General features: G+C 42.1%; 1 protein-coding gene across 4 annotated transcripts in view; it reads left to right on the plus strand.

The window, feature by feature from the left end:
* Nucleotides 1-22,098, plus strand: part of EDC4 (enhancer of mRNA decapping 4) — a 1,195,251-nt gene that overhangs the window by 705,210 nt on the left and 467,943 nt on the right. For all 4 annotated transcript variants that reach the window (XM_033940763.1, XM_033940759.1, XM_033940760.1 and 1 more), the window contains exon 18: nucleotides 1,282-1,742. In XM_033940763.1, coding sequence (XP_033796654.1) covers nucleotides 1,282-1,742 — 461 coding nt within the window. The remainder of the gene's footprint in view (nucleotides 1-1,281; nucleotides 1,743-22,098) is intronic.

Below are 22,098 nucleotides of genomic sequence, written 5' to 3' on the forward strand. Positions count from 1 at the left end.
GGGGGCAGGACTGACATTTAATAGATGTCCCCTTTTGATGAAAAAAATAAATGGTCACGTTATATATGCCAATGAACCTATCATAATCTACTCTTCTTGTGAGATCAGCAGCTCTCGTAGGCAGTCCAGACTGTTATACAAACGAAGGGTGGATATAACTTGTGGCAATTCATAGATTAATTTTGTGCTGTCCAAGCTAGTTCCTAAAAAGCACAAAAGACCTCAATGAATGGATAGAAATCTTTATTGACCTAACATGAACCGTGTTTTGGCGCACAGTACCTACATCAAGGATCAACCAAAATTTCTTATAGGTAGATATAGCCATAAAATGATGTAGTAAATAACCAAACAATACTTTGTGCTAAAGTGCTGAGAGACTGAATGTAAATACTAGCATCCCAATAGTTTTCTCTACGATGGAATCAGGATGCTAGCATTTACATTGTCTTTCAAAGTTATAGCGCAAAGTATCATTTGGCTGTTATCACATCATTTTCTGGCTATATCTATCTGTAAGAAATTTTAGTTGACCTCTGATGCAGGCGCTGTGTGCTAAAACACAGCTCATGTTGGGTCAATAAAGACTGGTCTCCACTCATTGATACCCTTTGTGCTTTTCTGGTGTACTTTGACCTTCTCTGTGTTTTGTTTCAAGCTAATTCCTAGCCTGGGCTCCAAGGGTTTCTGGCTATAACACTGGAAAGTGACACTCTCCCTCCCCCTTTCATACCTATGACTGACTTCAGGTGCATTATGAAGTCTCGCCCCTAATTCAAAGGAGTTGGACACCACCTTAGCATGTTAGGTTTGAAGAGAATTAAACTGTGAAGAAAATGTAAGTAGCAGTTGTTTAGAAGGATGAAGCTTAATGATCAGTGCAGTGGACTGAGATCCTGGGGAACTGGATTTATTTCTCTGTGCAGCTCCATGTGACCCTGGCCAAGTCACTTACCATGCCATTGCTCCAGGTACAAAACTTAGATTAAGCCCACTAGCAACAGAGGAAGTACCTGCATATAATGTGTACAGTGCTGCATACATCTGTTAGTGCTATAGAAATTAGTTGTAGTAGTAGTAGTAGTAGTCTTAAGACTTCAATTGTTGCATACACTGCTTTCTCTATAATTGAATAGTTGAGACACTATCCTTTACATTTTAAATCTCTGCTATAAGATTACATAGATTGACTTTCAGGATCAAACTGGTTTACAGAGTGACACAGATTATGTTCCTCATTTGACTTTCTTCTGATGTGGCTTTGATCTATCTGTTTCTTAGATATCTGCTGGAAATCTTCCTCGGGAACTTCAAGCACTGGAGCCCCTGCTGGTTCCCCAAGCTTCACCTACCCGGGAACGTTCGCCTGATGTTATTTCCTCAGCTTCCACAGCTATGTCTCAAGACATCCCAGAGATTGCTTCTGAGACTTTGCAGCGCAGCTTTGCCACGGCACCTCTTGGACTTCCTGCTGAAATTTTAGAACCAAGCCATCGCACAGACAGTATGGCCTCTGCTGCATCTGCCCTACATCTGCTGTCCCCCAGGAACAGGCATAACTCTGAACATAGTCATCACTCTTTAGATATGGTATCTGGTGGGGATATGGACAGGTTGAACACACCCTCATTGCTGGAAACAGCCTTGATACCAGAAAATGCTGCTTCAGATAGTGTGGTGAATCAGACATGGCCAGCTGCTCCAGATATCACCAGAGAAACCAGGAATAGCATGGTAGACAGGTCAGTGCTACTTTTGTATTTGGTATTTTCTCATCAGGAATGTCATTCATGGTCTGTCTTACTGCTGCCCATTTGGTGCTTAAAAGGAAATTATCATATACTTTTGATTTCTTTACTTCATTAAGCCTTTCTGTTGCAAAGACATAGGATTCTGTACTGAAAATGTTGTCCTCTAGTTGCAAACTTTACAAAAGGGTGTCGCTCGTATCTTTTTAACTCCTCCCCTTCACTAGTGGAGAATAGCTCCCTCTTCAGTTTTTCCTTCTGCAAGTGAACTGAGGAGCTGTGTTCTATCTGCTCTGCTTCCTTTTTATTATTTTCAGGTGTTTTTTTCCATTGATTCTTTTTTTCCTCCTTGGCTCTAGTGCCGGAGGTCCCATTCTTAGGCTTACTATGCTGGGGAAAGGACGCAGACCTGTAAGGGCAGGCTGCTGCTCGCAGGCCAATCTCTTGGAGTATCTATGGAGCCAGCCTGCTGTGTCATCCATCAAAAGCTCTGGATCTGTTCCCCTGGGAGCTTGCTTATCTGCTGATTTATTGGAGGCTTGAGCACAGGCTGTGGGGCCTGTGTAACAACCATTTGGATATCAGGGAGCCAGCTGTGAATTATCTTACCTCGACGTGCTGCGTGGATTTCCAGGGTTCATAGTCATTGGTCAGAGGACTCTGACCAGCAGCCAGAAGATTTCCTGTGGTGGATTTGTTTCCAGGCAGTCTCTGAGGCAGAAATCCTTTCCCTGCAGGCAGATTGCCACAAGCTAACAGGCACCAGAAGCTACAGTGAGTATTCCCTTTATTCCCTCTGGAGAAAATTGAGGCGGGGAGTCAGAAAAAGGTAGATCCAAGAGTTTCTGAGGTTAGGATTACGTTACCCCACCTCTAAAACACTTTTTTTGTCATTTTTTTGCATTTCAGCCAAGCTTTCACGGGCTGTTTTTAGCGTGATATTACTAATGGTGGCCATCTTGGATTGTTATCAGTCTTTTTCTTCAAATGCTTCCCTCTGCCTCAAAACCCCTCGTTTTGCCCAGAGATAATCTGCAGTGGATTCCCTAGTCTAATCTGCCCTTGTTTAATGCCTTTTTTGCACAGATTTGCTGGCAGACGAGCGACCATGTGGTGTGGTAGGAAAGGGTGGGAGCTTCGGGCTCATCCTCCAATGTGGGAGAACACTAGAAAGCCCAGAAAAGAGGGAAGAGATCCCATTCAAAGGCTGCATGCAATGAGTGTGCCAAACACAAGCACATGGAAGTCCTACTAACCCAGTCAGATGTCCTGCAGGAGTCCTTAGGGGTTTTCAGACTTTTTCAGTGTCTTGTGGAAAGCCTATTTGATGAGCCCAGGCTGTGCTGCCTAAGAGCATGCCAGTACACTGTCCAAAGCAGGCTTCCCTACCTCAGAACAAGTCAGCTCCAAGTGTCAGTGACCATTCAGAGCAGGACTAAGAGGATTGGAAGTTTCTTTCCATGTCTTTATTATCTCAAGGATCTACTGCATTCTTGGATGATTTAGGATCCCTGTCTGGGGCTGGAGGTCAGGATGCTGTGATTGCTATTGATCAGGGTGATGATCCATCAGTGTACCAGCTTTTCAAGTCCACCACTGTTTCACATGTCATTTTGGACACACTCTGAGTTGAATTTGGACCCTCAACAGCCCTCCACTTTCCAGTGTTCTGTTATGGGCGGTTTAAACACACAAACTGCCTTCTTTCCAACACATCATCTTGTTAGTCACTGACCAGTGGGTGTCCCCAGAAGGCTCCCTAAAGGTGGCACGGGCTCTATCCTATAGCTCTATCCTATATCAACAGGCTCTATCCTGGCTCTGTTCTATAGCTCTGGATTTCCAACAGCTGTTTCACAGCCAAAGGTGGATTCCACAGTAGTTCGTGACTAAATGTACCTGCCTTCCTAGCAAAGGAGTGGTGATGCTGAAGGATGCACAGTATCAAAAGGTGGACTTGGTCCTTATAAGACAGTTTGAAGTGTTGGCTTTGGGTATCAAAGCAGCAGTGGCTGCCTCCTTTGTGGCACGGGCCTGTCAAACCAGGTTGCAGCGTAGTCCTTCAAAGATGTCCTCATTTGATTATGAAGGAAGTAGATTATGTGGCCGATTCTCTTTAAGACATCAGAGTCAAGGTGTCGGCTTACGCCATTTCTGCCCACCGGATGCTTTGGATTAGGCATTGGGCAGGTGATTCACCTTCCAAAGCTACTCTACGCAGATTACCCTTTAAGGGGCAGATGCTTTTTGGCAAAGGCTTGGATGACCTTATGGCCAATGTGGTAGATCGCCATCCCAAATCTCTACCAAACAGCAGAATTTGACATTCCACCGGGGGCGGCAAAGGCAATTTCTGCTCCTCTAGGACAGGGATGCACAACTTCAGCCTTCACCAGGCCAGGTTTTCAGGATTTCCCAAATGAATATACATGAAATCAATATGCATACAATGGAAGCAGTGCAGGCAAATAGATCTCATGTAAATTGACTGGGGAAATCCTGAAAATCTGACTTGATTCGGCCCTTGAGGACCGGAATTGTGCACCCATGCTCTAGGAGATCCCGCCAGTTCTCTGATTTTTCCTCTTATAGACCCTTCCAAGGGTCCAGACAGAGATTTGGCAACTAGAGATGCCAACAACCCTTGGGATTGTGCAGCAGTTCAGCCACCAAAAAGTAACAATGATGCCAGGTCGACTGCCACGCCTCCTTGCATTGGTGGGAGACTGTCGGCATTCTGGAGGGAATGGGAACAGATCTCAGACCGCTGAGTTCTGAACATTATTCAGGAGGGGCACAGGACCGAGATTCCTTCACCTCCCTCCGGATTTGTTCTTCGACTCCCCAGCCAAACGTCCAGAAAATGGTCCAAGCGACTGTACAATGACTCCTGGACATTCATGCCACAGAACCACTTCCCAAAGATGAATTGGGCTCCAGCAAATACTCCATATACTTCATAGTGCCCAAGAAAGACACAGAAGATTGAAGGCCTATCCTGGACCTAAAGTCAGTGAATAAGGCACAAAGAGTTTGTTTGTTTATTGAGAGCTTCTATATCGCTACTAATGACTAAGGCAGTCAATTCAGAGCGGTTTACATGAGCTTCTGTAAAGGTATTACATTACATGAGCTTTTGTAGAGGTGTTACCATACAGAGTTACAAAGAGCTTCTGCGAGGTGTTACAATACATGGGCTCTATACTGAAATACATGGAGCTCTGTGGTGGTGTTACAATACAGAGTTATTAGTACTGGCATGATTATGTCATAATCAATCATCCTACTTATATGCACATGTTTACCAAATCAATCATCCTGTATATATTGTGACCGGGTGCACCCTACTTGGGCGAGTCAGAGGCCTTCCCTGGACACACAGACCTCGGTCAAGCGGAAAGCGAGGTATGGTAGGTGGTTTAGTCAGGTAATAAAGACAATCAAAGTTTCAGAATCAGCAAAAAAATAGTCCTTTATTCCAACGTTCAAGGTTGGAATAAGGTTCAAACTATCAAAAGAGCAAAATATGGTGCAAACAAATATTCACAGGTAAGATACTCCTGCAATAAGTCTGTACTGCTGTTTTAAATTCTTTAAATAAAATTCAAAGCACATAAAGAAAACTGCTACCTCCCTCAGTTTAGCCATTTGTTCCTTGTGGTAACTCTTGGGGGGGGGGGAAACACTCACTTAACTTCCCCAGAGCATGGGATCCGTTCCAAACCCTTATTAGATCTACTTTTCAGATCCCCGCCTAAAGATTCCAATAGGATGACGGCCACCAAAGAATCTTTGTATCTGGAAGACAGTGGCACCAGCAAACACTGTCTAGAAACATCCCCCAACCCCTCCTCGCCCCCCCCCCCCACACACACACAATTTCTTTACAGCTGTCTGCTAACCCCAAGATGGCCGGTATCTTATAGGTTATTGCATGGCTGCCCACAGTTCTGCTGCCATGACCCCAAAATATCTATTCTTGCAACTTAATGCTTTAACTCTCTCCAGTGCAATAACAGCAGTTCCCGGATTTTCCTTTTCTCAGGTGAGCCTTTAGCTTAGTTCCATACATTCTGTATTAGGCATTTCAGACACCTCATAATCCATTTCAAAGAAGTTCATGTCCTCCCCCAGTTCAAACTGTTCCATATCAAAATTTTCACAAGCAATATCGGGTTCAACATAAAAAGTTTCTACCTGCTTGTTCAGAGGGTCTGCTGTCTGCTGCTTTCCTGCTTTTTGCTGAAGTATTTTGCCTTCCACCACATTCAAAGAAGGTTTGAGAGTGTGTGTGTGTCCCTGCTGCTTAGAAACCACTCCCTTTTCTCCTACCTTGCTCTGATTAGTCCTAAGTGCAGCTGAGTCTATTCTGGTGCCTTCTTAGCTGATTAGGACTTGGGTCAGCTGGGCTGATTGCAGTAGCTGTTCCAGCCCTAGGTTTCACTTTCTCCTGCCTGTGGTATGCTGGAACCTGTAGTTCCTTTCCATTTCCTATCTTCACATTCTTAGAGAAAGATTAACATGAATTTTTTGTGGTGGCTTGGCCAACACAAGGCTAGTGTTTAAAGGAATTTTATCTACCTGTAGTTTTCTAACTTTAGGCTTAGGTGGGCCAAGTAAAGGCTTTGATGTTTCCCCCTTTATTTTCCACCCCTGCTTCTGGGCTCTTCAGGGCTTTCTTTAACTTCACAGGGGCTTCCCTGTGACAATATTCACATATAAACTAGGTGTACTATTGCAGCTAAATACACTATATTTATACACCTCCTAAAGAGGTTGGCCATTTCAACTAACTATAATCTATGTACATGCATCCCTAAAAGTTCAAGTTTCCTCTCTCTCTCTGTCAACTTCATAATTTCAGTTGAAGTAGTCTGAGAAAAGGACAGTCTTTATCCCTTTTTTGAATTTTCTGGTGTCCTTTTCTAGCTTTAAATTATTTTGGTAGGGCAAGCCACCACATTGGGGCCATTACTGAGATCATTCTTGCCCTGGTACTTTTGTATTTGATGTCTTTGAAGGAGAGTATTTATAATAGAGACTCTTGGCTCAAACACAGAGTGCGTGAGGGTGTATGCTTTTTGTAGTCTGGCTGCTAGGTATTGCAGTTCTGAGAGGTGAACAGTTTGGGTCAGCAATAAGATTTTGAATTTTACCCTGCTTTCAATTGGGAGCCAACGTAACTCTTTTAGTAGCGGGGTGGCACTCATTTGTCTCAATTTACCTAGCAAAAATCTAGTTGCAGAATTTTGTACTGTTTGGATCTGTCTGATCATATATTTCAGTAAACCCAGCAGGGATGCATTGCAGTAATCAAAGATTATGAGTACTAGGGATATTACTAGGTTGGACATTGCTTGGTGGAAGAGATAGGGTTTCAGTCCTCTAACCCAGTAGAGTTTGCCATAAGTGTTTTGACTATGTGTTGGATCTGTGTTGTCATGTCTAGGCTCAGGTCCAGCCATACACCTAGGTTTCGCACCCCATTCTTGGATGGTTCTATGGTATTGTTGTTTAGTGTTATTTGGAAGCCGGGGCTGTTTCTTCTCCATTTGTTTATGAGAAGTAGTTGGCTACTTGACCATTTGCTTGAAACCATCCAAAGATTTTCTCTAGGCCTATCTTGATCATGTGTTTAATTATCACGTCCTGTCTCCTCAGCGGTATGATCAATTGGACATCGTCTGTGTAAATGTAGAATTCCCACCCCAGTTTTCTGATGAATTTTCCCAGCGATTAGAGGAAGATGTTGAACAGCATGGGTGATCCTGTGGTACTCTTTAAACTCAATCAATACCCTATATCAGGGGTGTCCAATGTCGGTCCTCGAGGGCCGCAGTCCAGTCGGATTTTCAGGATTTCCCCAATGAATATACATGAGGTCTATTTGCATGCACTGCTTTCATTGTATGCTAATAGATCTCATGCATATTCATTGGGGAAATCCTGAAAACCCGACTGGATTGCGGCCCTCGAGGACCGACATTGGACACCCCTGCCCTATATGGAACAAACCAGGGACTCTACGACACTGCTAGGCCTCAACCACACATACACACTGTATTCACTCAGTCACAGATGTTGAGGGATGATGGGCCTGGTTTCACTCTTCTCAGTAGTTTCTTCATTTGGGATTCTGTAACGAATTCGAACTCTTCCTAAGAAGCGATGTCATCGCTCTCCGTCTCCACAGGTGCCTTTCCGCCTGATGTAAGCTCATGGTACCTCAGTTCTTCATTCTCCATGGCGCGAAGAAGTTGTGTTCTAGACTGTGGTATGCATGCTTTTGACCAGCATTTCTTCTCGGCTTTTAGTCATTAACCTTGTTCCTTTAACAAGTATTTCTTGTTCTGTTTGGGTTTTTTTTTTAAGATTTTATTATTTTTTTCTTTCACGGTGGGCTCCGGCCCCTTCGGGGAGGTTTTCATTTGTTGTGTGAGAACTGTAGTGGGCTTTTTAGCCATTCGTTTTCTTTTCCTTTTGATTAAGCTTAAAATATTGAGTTTAATCTTGCTGATGCTATATTCCCATCCATGTTGAAACTGTTGACGGGTTTTAAAAAGTGCTGTCTGTTTCAGCGGCCTATATCTCTGACTGACCCACATAGCTGGTGTTTGCATTGCTTAGGCCCTGAACATTGTGTAGACTCCTGCCTGCGCTGTTCTACCATGCAGAAGCATTCATTAAAAGCTCATTGCTTCCAGCAGGAAAAACACTTCAGTTCGGCGATGGACACCAACATGCATTCCAAGCCAGCGGTACCAGCAGTAATAGCATCAACATAGGCATCAGATGTCATTAAGGCATTGGGGAAGCCAGCTAAGAATGTTTTGGCCTCATCAGCATCGAGTCATCGCTCTCCATCTTCGCAGCTAAATCACTAATTTCAAAATTCCCTCCATTAACGATTTAGAATCCCTTCTTCAGAAAATTAATTTAAAAGGTTCACGATCAGAAATCATTCCTCCCTTTTATCTCAAAAAGTTCTTCTCCTGCTTTGGTCCCTTTATTCATTCTCTTGTTCAAAAAAGTCTACTTACTGCTTCTGTCCCCCTTCCCTGGAAACCTGCCACTATTTCCCCAATTTTTAAAGATCATAAAATTAGTCCTGATGAAATATCAAACTATCGTCCCATTGCTAACATTCCTTTCCTCGCTAAATTAACCGAAAGACTGGTTTTTGTCCAACTTTCAGATTTTATTGAATCCACAAATGCACTTCACCCGAACCAGACCGGTTTTCAGAAATTTCACAATACCGAATATTCAATGATAGGATTGATAAACAACATCCACTATTACCTAGACCAACACAAATCAGTAGTTCTTTTTTCACTAGATCTATCTGCAGCCTTCGACACAATTGACCATGATTTATTACTCAAACGATTGGAATCCTTAGGTATCGATGACCAAGTCTTAAACTGGTTTGTTTCATTTCTTTCTAACCACTCATCAATTGTCAGATTTAACAGCGAAATGTCAAAAGCCTATTCCCTAACTTATGGTATTCCCCAAGGTTCTATTTTGTCCCCTCTTTTGTTTAACATTTTCCTTTCCCCACTTTTAGGCATAGTTCAATCAATAGGCTTTACACCTTTTGCATATGCGGATGATATCCAGCTCCTTCATCCTCTAGACCCGGAAAATAAAGATGATATTAGGGCAATTAACAAGAAACTCGAAATTATAAAAAATTGGCTCAACACCTATAAACTAGCACTAAATAATAAAAAAACTAAATCAATGCTTTTTACCTGGAAAAAGGACACAATTCTTAGTACTCCTTTTGACCTTAATACCACTACCTTAGAGCTGGTGCCCTCTTTAAAAATCTTAGGTGTCATCGTCGATGACAAACTTCCGTACCACGACCATATTAGTAATATTGTCAAATCATGTTTCTTTAAATTACGTTTGATATGTTCGATATCTAAATTCCTTGAGCCCAAATCCATTAACATACTAATTCATTCTCTGGTAATAGCCAAAATTGACTATTGCAATTCCCTTTTACTTAACATTTCTCAAAAAGAAAAAAGAAGGCTCCAATTAATACAAAATACGGCCGTTAAACTGATCCATAATGCTAAAAAATACGATCATGTCACGCCCTTTATGATTAATTCCCATTGGCTCCCAATCAGCCATTGCATCACTTTTAAAATTTTATTTTTAGTTTTTAAATCTTTAAGTTTTAACGAACCTCAATTTGTCACCAGGATGTTTATCCCTTATAACTGTGCTGTGAACAAGGCTGTCCTGTGAACTTCAATAAGATAAGTTGCTCAACATTTCATATTCTGCTCTTTTCACTGGTTTTCAGCATTATATCTGCTTAATTTCTCTTCTCCCTGTTTCTTACTTAAAAAAAACAAAAAAGCACAAAAAATAAACCCTTCTCTTTCCTCTGTTAAATCTTATTTCCTCTTCCTCTTCATAGGAATAAGGGTAAGACTTTGTTAACTCTAATTAAATCCTGGTGCCTGTGGCTCAGGGTGACTAAAGTAGGGAAAATCCTGTTATAAATCCTGTGTTTTAGGGTAGCCACTGATTTGTTATAGAACCTGCATTTCTGTTTAAAATACTGTGTTTTAGGTGGTATAGAGCCTATATTTCTGACTTACTAGTTTTTAGCCATTGTGTCTGATTAGGTGGAGAAAGGAGGGGCTCTGTTTTACTTCTAAGGTTAATTGCATTATCTTTGGGACATTGCTGTGAACAAGGCTGCCCTGTGAACTTCAATAAGATAAGTTGCTCAACATTTCATATTCTGCTCTTTTCACTGGTTTTCAGCATTATATCTGCTTAATTTCTCTTCTCCTCCCTGTTTCTTACTTAAAAAAACAACAACAAAAAAGCACAAAAAAATAAACCCTTCTCTTTCCTCTGTTAAATCTTATTTCCTCTTCCTCTTCATAAGAATAAGGGTAAGACTTATAGTCCCACCATATATAGAGACCCAAATAATCAGGACTACTCAAATCAAGTCACTTCACAACCAATCAAGATGACCTTTATTCTATGCAATCACTGTGGCGCTTTAATTCCAAGACATACTATTTGGAGGCTTAAGGCTTGCCCCATCTGTCTTCAACTTGCTACTATTAAGGAGGAGCTCTGCAAACTTAAACAGGAATTGAATACAATTAAAGCAGCTTTCATCACTCCACAAAATCATACCAACTTACCACCTCTACCTCAAAGAATAAAACAGCCCAGGAATAAATGGGTCACAGTAGGCTCAGGAAGACTGCGACATGTAACACAGAAACATCCACCTTCACAAATATTACCTCTACAGAATTCCTTCGCTCCACTAGTGCACTGCGATACTCAAGAAAACAGAAGGGACTGGAACCAATGAAGGTAACCCAAGAGAGCAAGCACACCCTAAGCACAAAAAAAAGGCCCAAAACAGAAAACTATTACTGTTGGGGGATTCCATCATCAGAGGCATTAACCTTGGAACACAAGGCAAGGAGACCAAAATAGTGAAATGTCTTCCAGGATCCTCAGCTACCAGGAGTTCCAGGCAAATACAGACTATAATTAAGGAAGAAACTAAGGATTTTAACACTGATGTTGTCATCCATCTGGGAACAAATGACCTGGCCAACAACTCCACACTTGCAGCACAAAAAGCTTTTCGGGAGCTTGGTGAGGGCGTGAAACCTTTTGTAAACACTTTAGCTTTTTCTGAAATACTGCCTGCATATGGAAAAGGAGAGCAAAGAGTGAAAAACAGAGGACTTTAATAGATGGCTCAGAGCCTGGTGTCATCAAGAAGGCTCCAGGTACATAGGAGGATGGGGAAATACATGGAAGGACAAGAAGCTATATTGCACTGATGGGCTACATATTACTACAGCAGGAAAAAGAAACCTTACAGAGAAATTTAGACAATACTTTTCTAGGCATTTAAACTAGAAGGTGGGGGTGGTGTATGTACGAAGGACAATTATATAGATCACCTCCGGCAAAAGAAAAGATGTGATAGTAGTAAAAACTGCAACATAAGCAATATCAGCAACTCATTTCTTAGTATTGCAACAAAAGTGAAATGAAACAAAAATCTATACGAAAAAGGAGATTATCGCTGAAAAATAGCTGGTAAGCGATGACCACAAATGCTTGCAGTTTAAGCAACAAAGTTCATGATCTGCAAGCCCTGATGTTAGAGGCAGATCTAGATATTGTCGCTATCACAGAGACATGGTTCAGTGAATCACATGGATGGGATGCAAACATACCAGGATATAATCTTTTTAGGAAGAACAGAGATGGTCAAAAAGGTGGAAGAGTAGCTCTCTATGTAAAGATCAATATCCAAGCGACCGAAATGCAAGGGACCTGGGGAGAGGAAGAAGCGATATGGATTGCTCTGAAAAGAGAAGATGGAACTTCTATCTATGTGGGTGTAGTCTACAGACCTCCGACTCAATCGCAGCAAATTGATAAGGATCTGATTGTGGATATCCAAAAGTTTGGAAGGAAAGAGGAGGTTCTGCTGTTGGGAGATTTCAACCCGCCGGATGCGGACTGGAATGTTCCGTCTGCAGAATCGGAAAGAATTAGGGAGATTGTGGATGCCTTTCAAGAGGCTCTGCTCAGACAAATGGTGATGGAACCCACAAGGGAAAAAGCGATATTGGATCTGGTCCTCACAAATGGAGAGAGTATCTCTAATGTTCGAGTGGGTGCTCACCTGGGAAGTAGCAATCATCAAACGGTTTGGTTTGATATATCGGCTAAAGTGGAGAGCGGCTGCACGATACTTAAAGTCCTAGATTTCAAATGTACGGACTTTAATGCTATGGGAGAGTACCTGAAGAAAGAGCTGTTAGGATGGGAGGACATAAGAGAAGTGGAAAGACAGTGGTCTAAGCTGAAAGGAGCGATAAAAATGGCTACGGACCTTTATGTGAAGAAAATCAATAAAAACAAGAGAAAAAGGAAGCCGATGTGGTTCTCCAACCTAGTAGCTGAGAAAATAAAGGCAAAAGAGTTGGCGTTCGTGAAATATAAAAAAAAACCAAGAAGAGGAGAGCAGAAAGGACTACAAGGTGAAACTGAAAGAAGCCAAGAGAGAGATATGTCTGGCGAAAGCACAGGCAGAAAAACAAATGGCTAAAAATGTAAAAAAGGGAGACAAAAATTTTTTCAGATATATTAGTGAAAGGAGGAAGATGAAAAATGGAATTGCTAGGCTAAAAGATGCTGGGAAGCAATATGTGGAAAGTGATGAGAAAGCGAATGTGCTAAACAAATACTTCTGTTCTGTGTTCACAGAAGAAAATCCTGGAGAAGGACCGAGATTGTCTAGCAAAGTTACACGAGAAAATGGAGTAGATTCTGCGCTGTTCACGGAGGAGGGTATTTATGAGCAACTTGAAAAACTGAAGGTAGACAAATCGATGGGACCAGACGGGATCCATCCCAGGATACTAAGGGAGCTCAGAGAGGTTCTGGCGAGTCCTATTAAAGACTTGTTCAACAAATCTCTGGAGACGGGAGTGATTCCTGGGGATTGGAGGAGAGCGGATGTGGTCCCTATTCATAAAAGTGGTCACAGGGATGAAGCAGGAAACTACAGGCCGGTGAGCCTCACTTCAGTTGTTGGAAAAATAATGGAAGTTTTGCTGAAAGAAAGGATAGTGTACTTCCTTGAATCTAATGGGTTACAGGATCCGAGGCAACATGGCTTTACAAAAGGTAAATCGTGCCAAACGAACCTGATTGAATTTTTTGATTGGGTGACCAGAGAGCTGGTGTATGCTAGATGTAATTTACTTGGATTTCAACAAAGCCTTCGATACAGTTCCTCATAGGAGGCTGTTGAACAAACTTGAAGGGCTGAAGTAAGGACCCAAAGTGGTGAACTGGGTCAGAAACTGGCTGTCGGACAGACGCCAGAGGGTGGTGGTTAATGGAAGTCGCTCGAAGGAAGGAAAGGTGAGTAGTGGAGTTCCTCAGGGATCAGTGCTGGGGCCAATCATGTTCAATATGTTTGTGAGTGACATTGCTGAAGGGATAGAAGGAAAAGTGTGCCTTTTTGCAGATGATACCAAGATTTGTAACAGAGTAGACACCGAAGAGGGAGTGGAAAAGATGAAAAAGGATCTGCAAAAGTTAGAGGAATGGTCTAATGCTTGGCAACTAAAATTCAATGCAAAGAAATGCAGAGTAATGCATTTGGGGATTAATAATAGGAAGGAACTGTATATGCTGGGAGGAGAGAAGCTGATATGCAGGGACGGGGAGAGGGACCTTGGGGTCATAGTGTCCGAAGATCTAAAGGTGAAAAAACAGTGTGACAAGGCAGTGGCTGCTGCCAGAAGGATGCTGGGCTGTATAAAGAGAGGCGTAGTCAGTAGAAGGAAGAAGGTGTTGATGCCCCTGTACAGGTCATTGGTAAGGCCCCACTTGGAGTAATGTGTTCAATTTTGGGGACCGTATCTGGCGAAGGATGTAAGAAGACTTGAGGCGATCCAGAGGAGGGCGACGAAAATGATAGGAGGCTTGCGCCAGAAGACGTATGAGGAGAGACTGGAAGCCCTGAATATGTTTATCCTAGAGGAAAGGAGAGACAGGGGAGATATGATTCAGACGTTCAAATACTTGAAGGGTATTAACGTACAACAAAATCTTTTTCAGAGAAAGGAAAATGGTAAAACCAGAGGACATAATTTGAGGTTGAGGGGTGGTAGATTCAAGAGCAATGTTAGGAAATTCTACTTTACGGAGAGGGTGGTGGATGCCTGGAATGCGCTCCCGAGAGAGGTGGTGGAGAGTAAAACTGTGACTGTGTTCAAAGAAGTGTGGGATGAACACAAAGGGTCTAGAATCAGAAAATAAGATTAAATATTGAACTTTGGCCAGTACTGGGCAGACTTGCACGGTTTGTGTCTGTATATGGCCGTTTGGTGGAGGATGGGCTGGGGAGAGCTTCAATGGCTGGCATGATGTAGATGGGCTGGAGTAAGTCTTAACAGAGATTTCGGCAGTTGGAACCCAAGAAATAGCTAAGAAGAAAAAATTTAAAAATTTAAATTGAATCAGGTTGGGCTGACTGGATGGACCATTCGGGTCTTTATCTGCCGTCATCTACTATGTTACTATGTTAACTCCTCTCGGTCTCTCCATTCGACTACTCAGAACCTCCTTACTGTTCCATCCTTAAAAGATGTCCAGAAGACACGACACTTTCTCGGTTATGGCCCCTCAACTGTGGAACTCATAACACAGTATATTAGAGAAGAAAAAGACTTTTTATCTTTTAAAAAAAATTTTTAAACTTACCTTTTTAAAGACGCATTCAATCTTTCATTTTCTGTCTAATGTTCAAAAGTTTCAAGTCTTGAAACTATTTTACCCTTCCTCTCGTCTATTCCCTATTTGTTTTTTTTCTCTCTAACAAAGAATTGTAACTTTTCCCCCCTTTCCTCCATGACTCATGTAAGTTTTACCCAACAAGTTTTAAGTTACTTTGTTTGTTTTCACACCCCATTTTAATAAGTTGTACATTGCTTAGTAAACTAAATAAGCGATCCACCAAATACTAATAAAAACTTGAAACTTGTGTTATCTCCAGGGCATGCATCCTCATCAAGGTCACCCACCCCTAAGCACCCTACTGCACCAATGGTACTAGCTTTTGATCCAAGGGTACCGGTGCAACTATTTAAAAAGCAACTTAATGAGTTCTTTTGGAGTAAGCTTGGTGACATGATTAAGTTGCATGCAGCACCACTGTTAACATCGACTCCCTCAGTACCGATCCAGTCTGAGCATAGCTCTTTGAGACCACAGGATACCAAAGTAAGACTCCATCGAGGCATCGATCTCCTAGTAGACAATGACACCCACCATCTCAACATCGATCTTCAGCTTCGCATCGACAATCTCCATCAAAGCACTGTCGTTCTGCATTGAGATCCTGACATCATTATTTGATGCATCGACAGTCTTCATCGACTAGGCATTCTGGTTCTAGACACCATCGCCCAGCATCACGTTGGACCCATGTTTCTAGAGCTAAGAGACCTTCATATTGATCCTCTTCATCAGGTCAGTTCCAGAGACATCAGGGAATGTCGACTCGTTCTCATCACTCTACGTCTCACAGAGAGTCACCAAAGGTACCAGCAGTAGACTCTGATCTTTCCTGTCATGCTGATTATGAGTGTGAAGCCATTCTATCTGCACCTGAATCTTATGGCATACCATCGGATCCGGAACCGCCTCCACCAAGATGGAGATCACCTCCAGAAGGGCTGTCCTTTACTAAATACATCAGACAGTTGGGTAGAAAGCTACCTGTAAAGGTGGAAGCTGACACTGAGCCTGGTGTGGAACTTTTAGATGCCTTAGATTATGATGAACCATCTAAGCAACTTCTAAAATTGCTCTTACATATTGTGCTCAAGGAAACCCTTTTTCAAAATTGGGGAAATCCTCTTTCAGTCAGTCTTTCAGCCCCAAGAAAGATTGACTCTCTATATAGAATAATTTCCTGCCTGGGATTTGATAAACTGCAGCTACAACACTAATCGCTGCTAGTACAGTCCACCCTCAAGAAATCATCCAGTACCAGAGTTTATGCATCTGCTCCACCTGGACATGAGGGTCGCACAATGGACAAATTTGGACGCCGCATCTATCAGAATTCAATGTTGGCCAATAGGGTATTGAATTATAATTTTTATATGTTCTTTTATCTAAAACATCTAGTTAAAAAGTTAGCTAATTTTGAGAAAGATCTCCCTCCAGAACATCTATAGGAATTTCAACAGACAACTCACAGCCTTCTCCAAACTGGAAAGTATATGGCTCTGACAGCATTTGATGCTTTTGAAATGTCCTCTAGAGCAGGGGTCCCCAACCCCCGGTCCGCGGCCCACTAGTGGGCCATGGCCATCTGACAGCCAGGCCGCGAGAGATCACCTTGTACAACATCTGTCCATCCCTCATTCCCATCCCCATTCCCATCAGAACCTCGCTGACCGCAATGCCAACATACCTCCATTCTGAAAGCGGCAGCACTTCCTAAATGAGAGGCTGAACTATCTGGATGCCAGCTAATAGAGGTCTCAACAGACTACTTAAGCCCTGAGATTATACCAGCGGCTAGATTATCATCGGGAGGAAATCACCAGGTGCGGCAGACAGAAGGCGAACAAGGTGAGCCAAAACAAACATTACAAGGATTTTCCTTTCACTTAGAGAAGCCAGCAGAAGTTACCCTGGACTCAATATGGGACTTGGTTTCCAAACTAGGAGACTCTTTGACTAAACAGATTAAAGAAGGTGAAAAGAACTTAAAAACTCAGAAACAAGAGATAGAAGAAAATAGACAAGAAATTTCTAATGTTAAAGTTAAAGTAGGAGATATTGAGAAAGAAGTGATTATGATTAAACAAGTTCAGTCGACAATAATAAAAGATAACCAGATTATCAGAAGAAAATTAGAGACAATGGAAAATAGTTATCGGGCTGATAACCTACGCTTGCTGAATTTTCCAAAAGTTCCCTCTATAAGTCCAAGGGAAATGGTAAAAAGGTACTTCATGGAGATTTTGAAAATCCCTGAGGATTCAGTATTTCCCTTTACTTGGGTGTATTATTTGCCCGGTAAAGTAATGCAACAGCAAGCAGAAGATCAGAATTATCAGAATCAGGAACAGGATCTTCAACTAGATCTGACAGCAATTTTGGAAGTATCTGATAAGGATTTGGCTAAACCAGCAACTCTCCTACTATCCGTGGCATTATTGCCAGATAAAGAATGGATATTAAAAATGTTTTTTAAAAATAAACATAAGGAGTTTCTAGGTTTGAAAATTCAAGTTTTCCCAGATGTTAGTAAAGAAACTCAAAACCGCAGATGACAGTTTCTTTTATTGAAGCTAGGTGTCACTCAATTGGGTGGTATTTTTTTCTTACGCTTCCCATGTAAATGTATTATCAATCCCATGTATTATCCATCCCATGTAAATGTATTATCCATCAAAAACATTTTGCTGTTCTCGTCCAGACTGGACTACTGCAATTCTATCTTCATCAGCCTAACGAAGAAAAACCTCCACAAACTCCAACAGATTCAAAATGCCGCGGCCAAACTCATCTTTGCAAAAAGTAAATTCGACCACGTCACACCGCTCCTTTCCAAGCTCCATTGGCTCCTGATGATTCCCAGAGTTCACTTCAAATGCATCTGCCTAACTTTCAAGATCCTCCACAGCATCCTCCCTCCATTAATTCCTCTTTCTTGGAATTCCTCAAATCTTAATACCACCAGACCTATCCAAAAATCGAAATTATCCTTCCCCTCACTAAAAGACATTTCCCACCCTGGAAAACTGGGGACTTCCCTCCTCTTCCGATTCATCGAGCTCTGGAACGGCCTTGCCTCCCCTCTCCGGAACCTGAGTGCTCTCCAACCCTTCCGCAAGCGTCTGAAAACCTGGCTTTTCTCAAAAACCTAACTATCCCCACCTCCGACATCCTAGCTCGCTAACACTCTTCCTTCTCCGATCTTCATCCAACCCTTCCTTGGAATTCCTTTCTCTTTATAATTCCTGTAAACCGTGCCGAGCTCCACAAATGCGGAGATGGCGCGGTATATAAACCCAAGATTTAGTTTAGTTTAGTTTAGTATTATAAGGTATCGAGATAATAAATATGCCTTTTTGTGAACTGGCTCAACTTACAACCTTCCTGACGCTGAAACGCCTGGAAAAGGAAGGAACATCGAACTTGTAAATTAAAGTTATGCTCCTTGAACCAATCACAGTTACCTTTTTTTCTTGCTTAGTATAATCTTTTGATTTTTCCTTAATGTTAACTTATAAATTCTTGGATCAAAAATGTGGACTTGAAATTGGTGAAGAAAAATTAATATTAAATTTTTTTTTTTTTCTTGTTCATATGGTGTGTTAACATACAATCTTTCTGTTCAAAATGTTTGAATGTTGTTAAAATGTAAATTTAATAAAGAAAAAAAAAAAGTAGGCCTTGGTGTCAAAAAGGTTGGGGACCACTGATTTAGAGCATTTGCCATCTCTGTAGCTATGAGGGGTCTGGTTTGGCTATGAGTTTCAGACATGGACATCAATTTGCAAGATTGTTTAGCCAACATCCCGAGTCTTGGAGAAGAGCTTTTCGGGGATAGAATAGAGGCGGCTAACCAGAAGCTCACTCAACATGAGCAATGTTGGAGCTCTTTGAATAGGCCCAAGAGTAAGTCTCAGTCATCTAAGTTGACCTGAAGACTTGCTGCTTATCAGTATAAGAGGCGATATCCTCCAACGTTGTCGTCTTATAAACTACCACCTCAGAAGAGGCAAAAACAGCAGTGCCCTCAAACTCAGTCGTCTGCTCTTCAGATGCCAGCAGTCTTTTTGACATGTTTTTAGGGAGCAAAGCCACGTTACCACCCACTCAACCTCTTCCCTTGCCTATCGGAGATCGTCTACAGCAGGGGTGCCCACACTTTTTTGGCTTATGAGCTACTTTTAAAATGACCAAGTCAAAATGATCTACCAACCATAAAATTTTAAAAAACACAAAGTACACTGTACGCAGAGAAAATGTTAATTATCATTTGAATTTGGGGATTTTTTCAGAGGTCAAGGCAGATGACTTTATGCAATATCACCTTAGTAACAACTATACAAAAATAGACAAATATACCCCCTCCCCTTTTACTAATCTGCTATTGCGGTTTAGTAAAAGGGGGCCATAGTGCAAAATATAGACAGCAAATATAAATTCTCAAAACGGACACATTTTGATCACTAAATTGAAAATAAAATCATTTTTCCTATCTTTTTGTCTGCTGATTTCATGAGTCTCTGGTTGCACTTCCTTCTTCTGTAAAGCCAATATTTCTTTCTTTCTGCCTTTCTTTCTCTCTTCCCCTGCTTGCCTGTCTTTCTTTCTCTCCCCCCCTTCCCTCCCTAAACCATCATGCCGATTTCTCTACTTCCCCGATTCTTTCCCTACTCCCACCCCCAAGCCACCACGCCGATTTTTCCCTGCTGCTTTCCCAAGCCAGGTCTGATGCGTACAAGTGCCGGGCCCACAAGACTTCACCTCCGATGTCAATTCTAACGTCGGGAAGGAAATTCCAGGCCAGCCATGCAGCAATTGGCTGGCCCAGAACTTCCTCTCCGACTTCAGAATTGACATAGGAGGTGAAGTCTTGTGAGTTCAGCACTTGTACTTTCCAGGCCTGGCTTGGGGAAGCAGCAGGGAGAAAAAGATTGCAAAGGCAACACGATCGACTCGCGTTGCCTTTGTGATCTACTGGTCGATCACGATCGACCATTTGGGCACCCCTGGTCTACAGTACTATCATCAACACTGGGCTCTTATTACAATGGATGTTTGGGTCCTAAAAGTCATCTCAGAGGATTACATTCAAGACTCAGCCTCCAAATTACCTTCTAAGAAAATCTTCTTTCACATCACAACAGACTTCCCTTCTTCTTCAGGAAATCAAAGCTCTACTTCTGCTAAGTGCCACAGAGGTAGTTCCCCTTTCTCAGAAAAATCAGGGGTTCTACTCCAGCTATTTCTTAATCCCAAAGAAGACAGGAGGTCTGTGTCCAATTCTCAACCTCCGCAACTTGAATAAATCTAATCACAGAAAAGTTTTGCATGCTATCTCTAGGGACTCTGTATCCTCTGCTAGAGTGCAACACATGGCTATGCTCAAAGAGGCTTACACTCACATATCCATACATCCTGCGCACAGAAAATTTCTAAAATTTCATTTGGCTCTTCAACATTTTCAGTACAAAGTTCTGCCTGTTATTTCTCCAAGAGTATTCGCCAAGTGCTTGGTGGTCATAGCAGTAGCTCTGTGTACTCAGAGTGTGCAAGTATTTCAAAATTTAGACGATTGGTAAATAAAAGCAGCCTCACCTCAATAAGTACTGTCAGCAACAAAGCTGACCATAAATTTTCTTCAGCAGTTAGGGTTCGAAGTCAACTTTCCAAAGTCTCAACTTCAACCCTTCCAAAGTCTACAGTTCATAGGAGCCATTGTCAACATGATTCAGTTGCGAGCATTTCTACCTCTTCAAAGACAAGACACTTTGATTCACCTGTGCCAGCAGATTTCTCTTCTGCAAACTATTACAGACAGACAAATGATGCATCACAGTCCATGTTACTCTTTTTTGCAAGACTCCACCTCAGACCAGTTCAGTGGACCCTAGCCTTTCAATGGTCTCAGGCTTTCGACTCCTTATCTCAGAAGGTTGCAGTCACCTCAGATTTTCATCAGTCTCTCCAGTGATGGATGGAACTGACCAATCTTTCCAGAGGCCTACTATTTCACACCATTCCACATCATAAGGTGCCCACCAGACTCTTCCATGTATGTGTAGGGAGCTCACCTAGATGGTCTTCGCACACAAAGTCATTGGTCAGTTCAAGAAAAAGCATTCCAGATCGATTCGCTATGCTCTTCAAACTTTTCAGAGCAATCTATTCAATCAAGTCCTCCTGGTTCACACAGACTATCAAGTAGCAATGTATTACATCAACAAGCAAGGAGGAACAGGATCTCTCCTTCTTTGTCAAGAAGCTGAATACATTTGGAACTGGGCAATTGCTCGAAACATTTTTCTCAAAGCTGTGTATGTGCAAGGATCTCAGAATACTCTAGCCAACCACATGAATGGATTCTCAACTCCAGAGTATTACATTACATTTTCTCACTATGTGGGAATCCTCAGATAGATCTGGTTGCTTCTCCCTACAATCACAAATTGTCTCAGTACTGTTCCAGACAGTATTCTCCTCAACGTCTGGAAGCAGATGCTTTCCTTCTGGACTGGATAGGCAAATTCCTGTACGCATTTCCTCCAGTTCCTCTCAGTCTCAAAATATTAGTCTAACTCAAGACGGAATCTGCCACCATTATACTTATAGCTCTTCGGTGGCCCAGACAACCTTGGTACTCCCTTCTACTTCAGCTGAGTACCAAAGATCCAATTTCTTTGAAAATCTTTCCATCTCTGCTCACTCAGAGCCACAGATCGATACAGCATCTCAATCTGAAATCACTACACCTCACAACTTGGTACCTTTCGGTCTGACTGACTCCAGTTATCTGGGACCTGAATGTAGTTTTAGCCACGTTGATGAAACCTCCATTTTAACCAATAGCTTTTACTCACCTCAAGTATCTACTTGGAAAGTTGTTGTCTTCATTTCTCTCACCTCTGCCCATAGAGTGAGTGAACTACAAGCATTGGTTTCGGACTCACCATTCACAGTATTCCATCATATTAAGATGGTTCTCTGCATCCATCCTAAATTCCTCCTAAAAGTGGTT

Source organism: Geotrypetes seraphini, chromosome 4 (assembly GCF_902459505.1).
Source record: "Geotrypetes seraphini chromosome 4, aGeoSer1.1, whole genome shotgun sequence".
NCBI classification, from domain to species: Eukaryota; Metazoa; Chordata; class Amphibia; order Gymnophiona; family Dermophiidae; genus Geotrypetes; species Geotrypetes seraphini.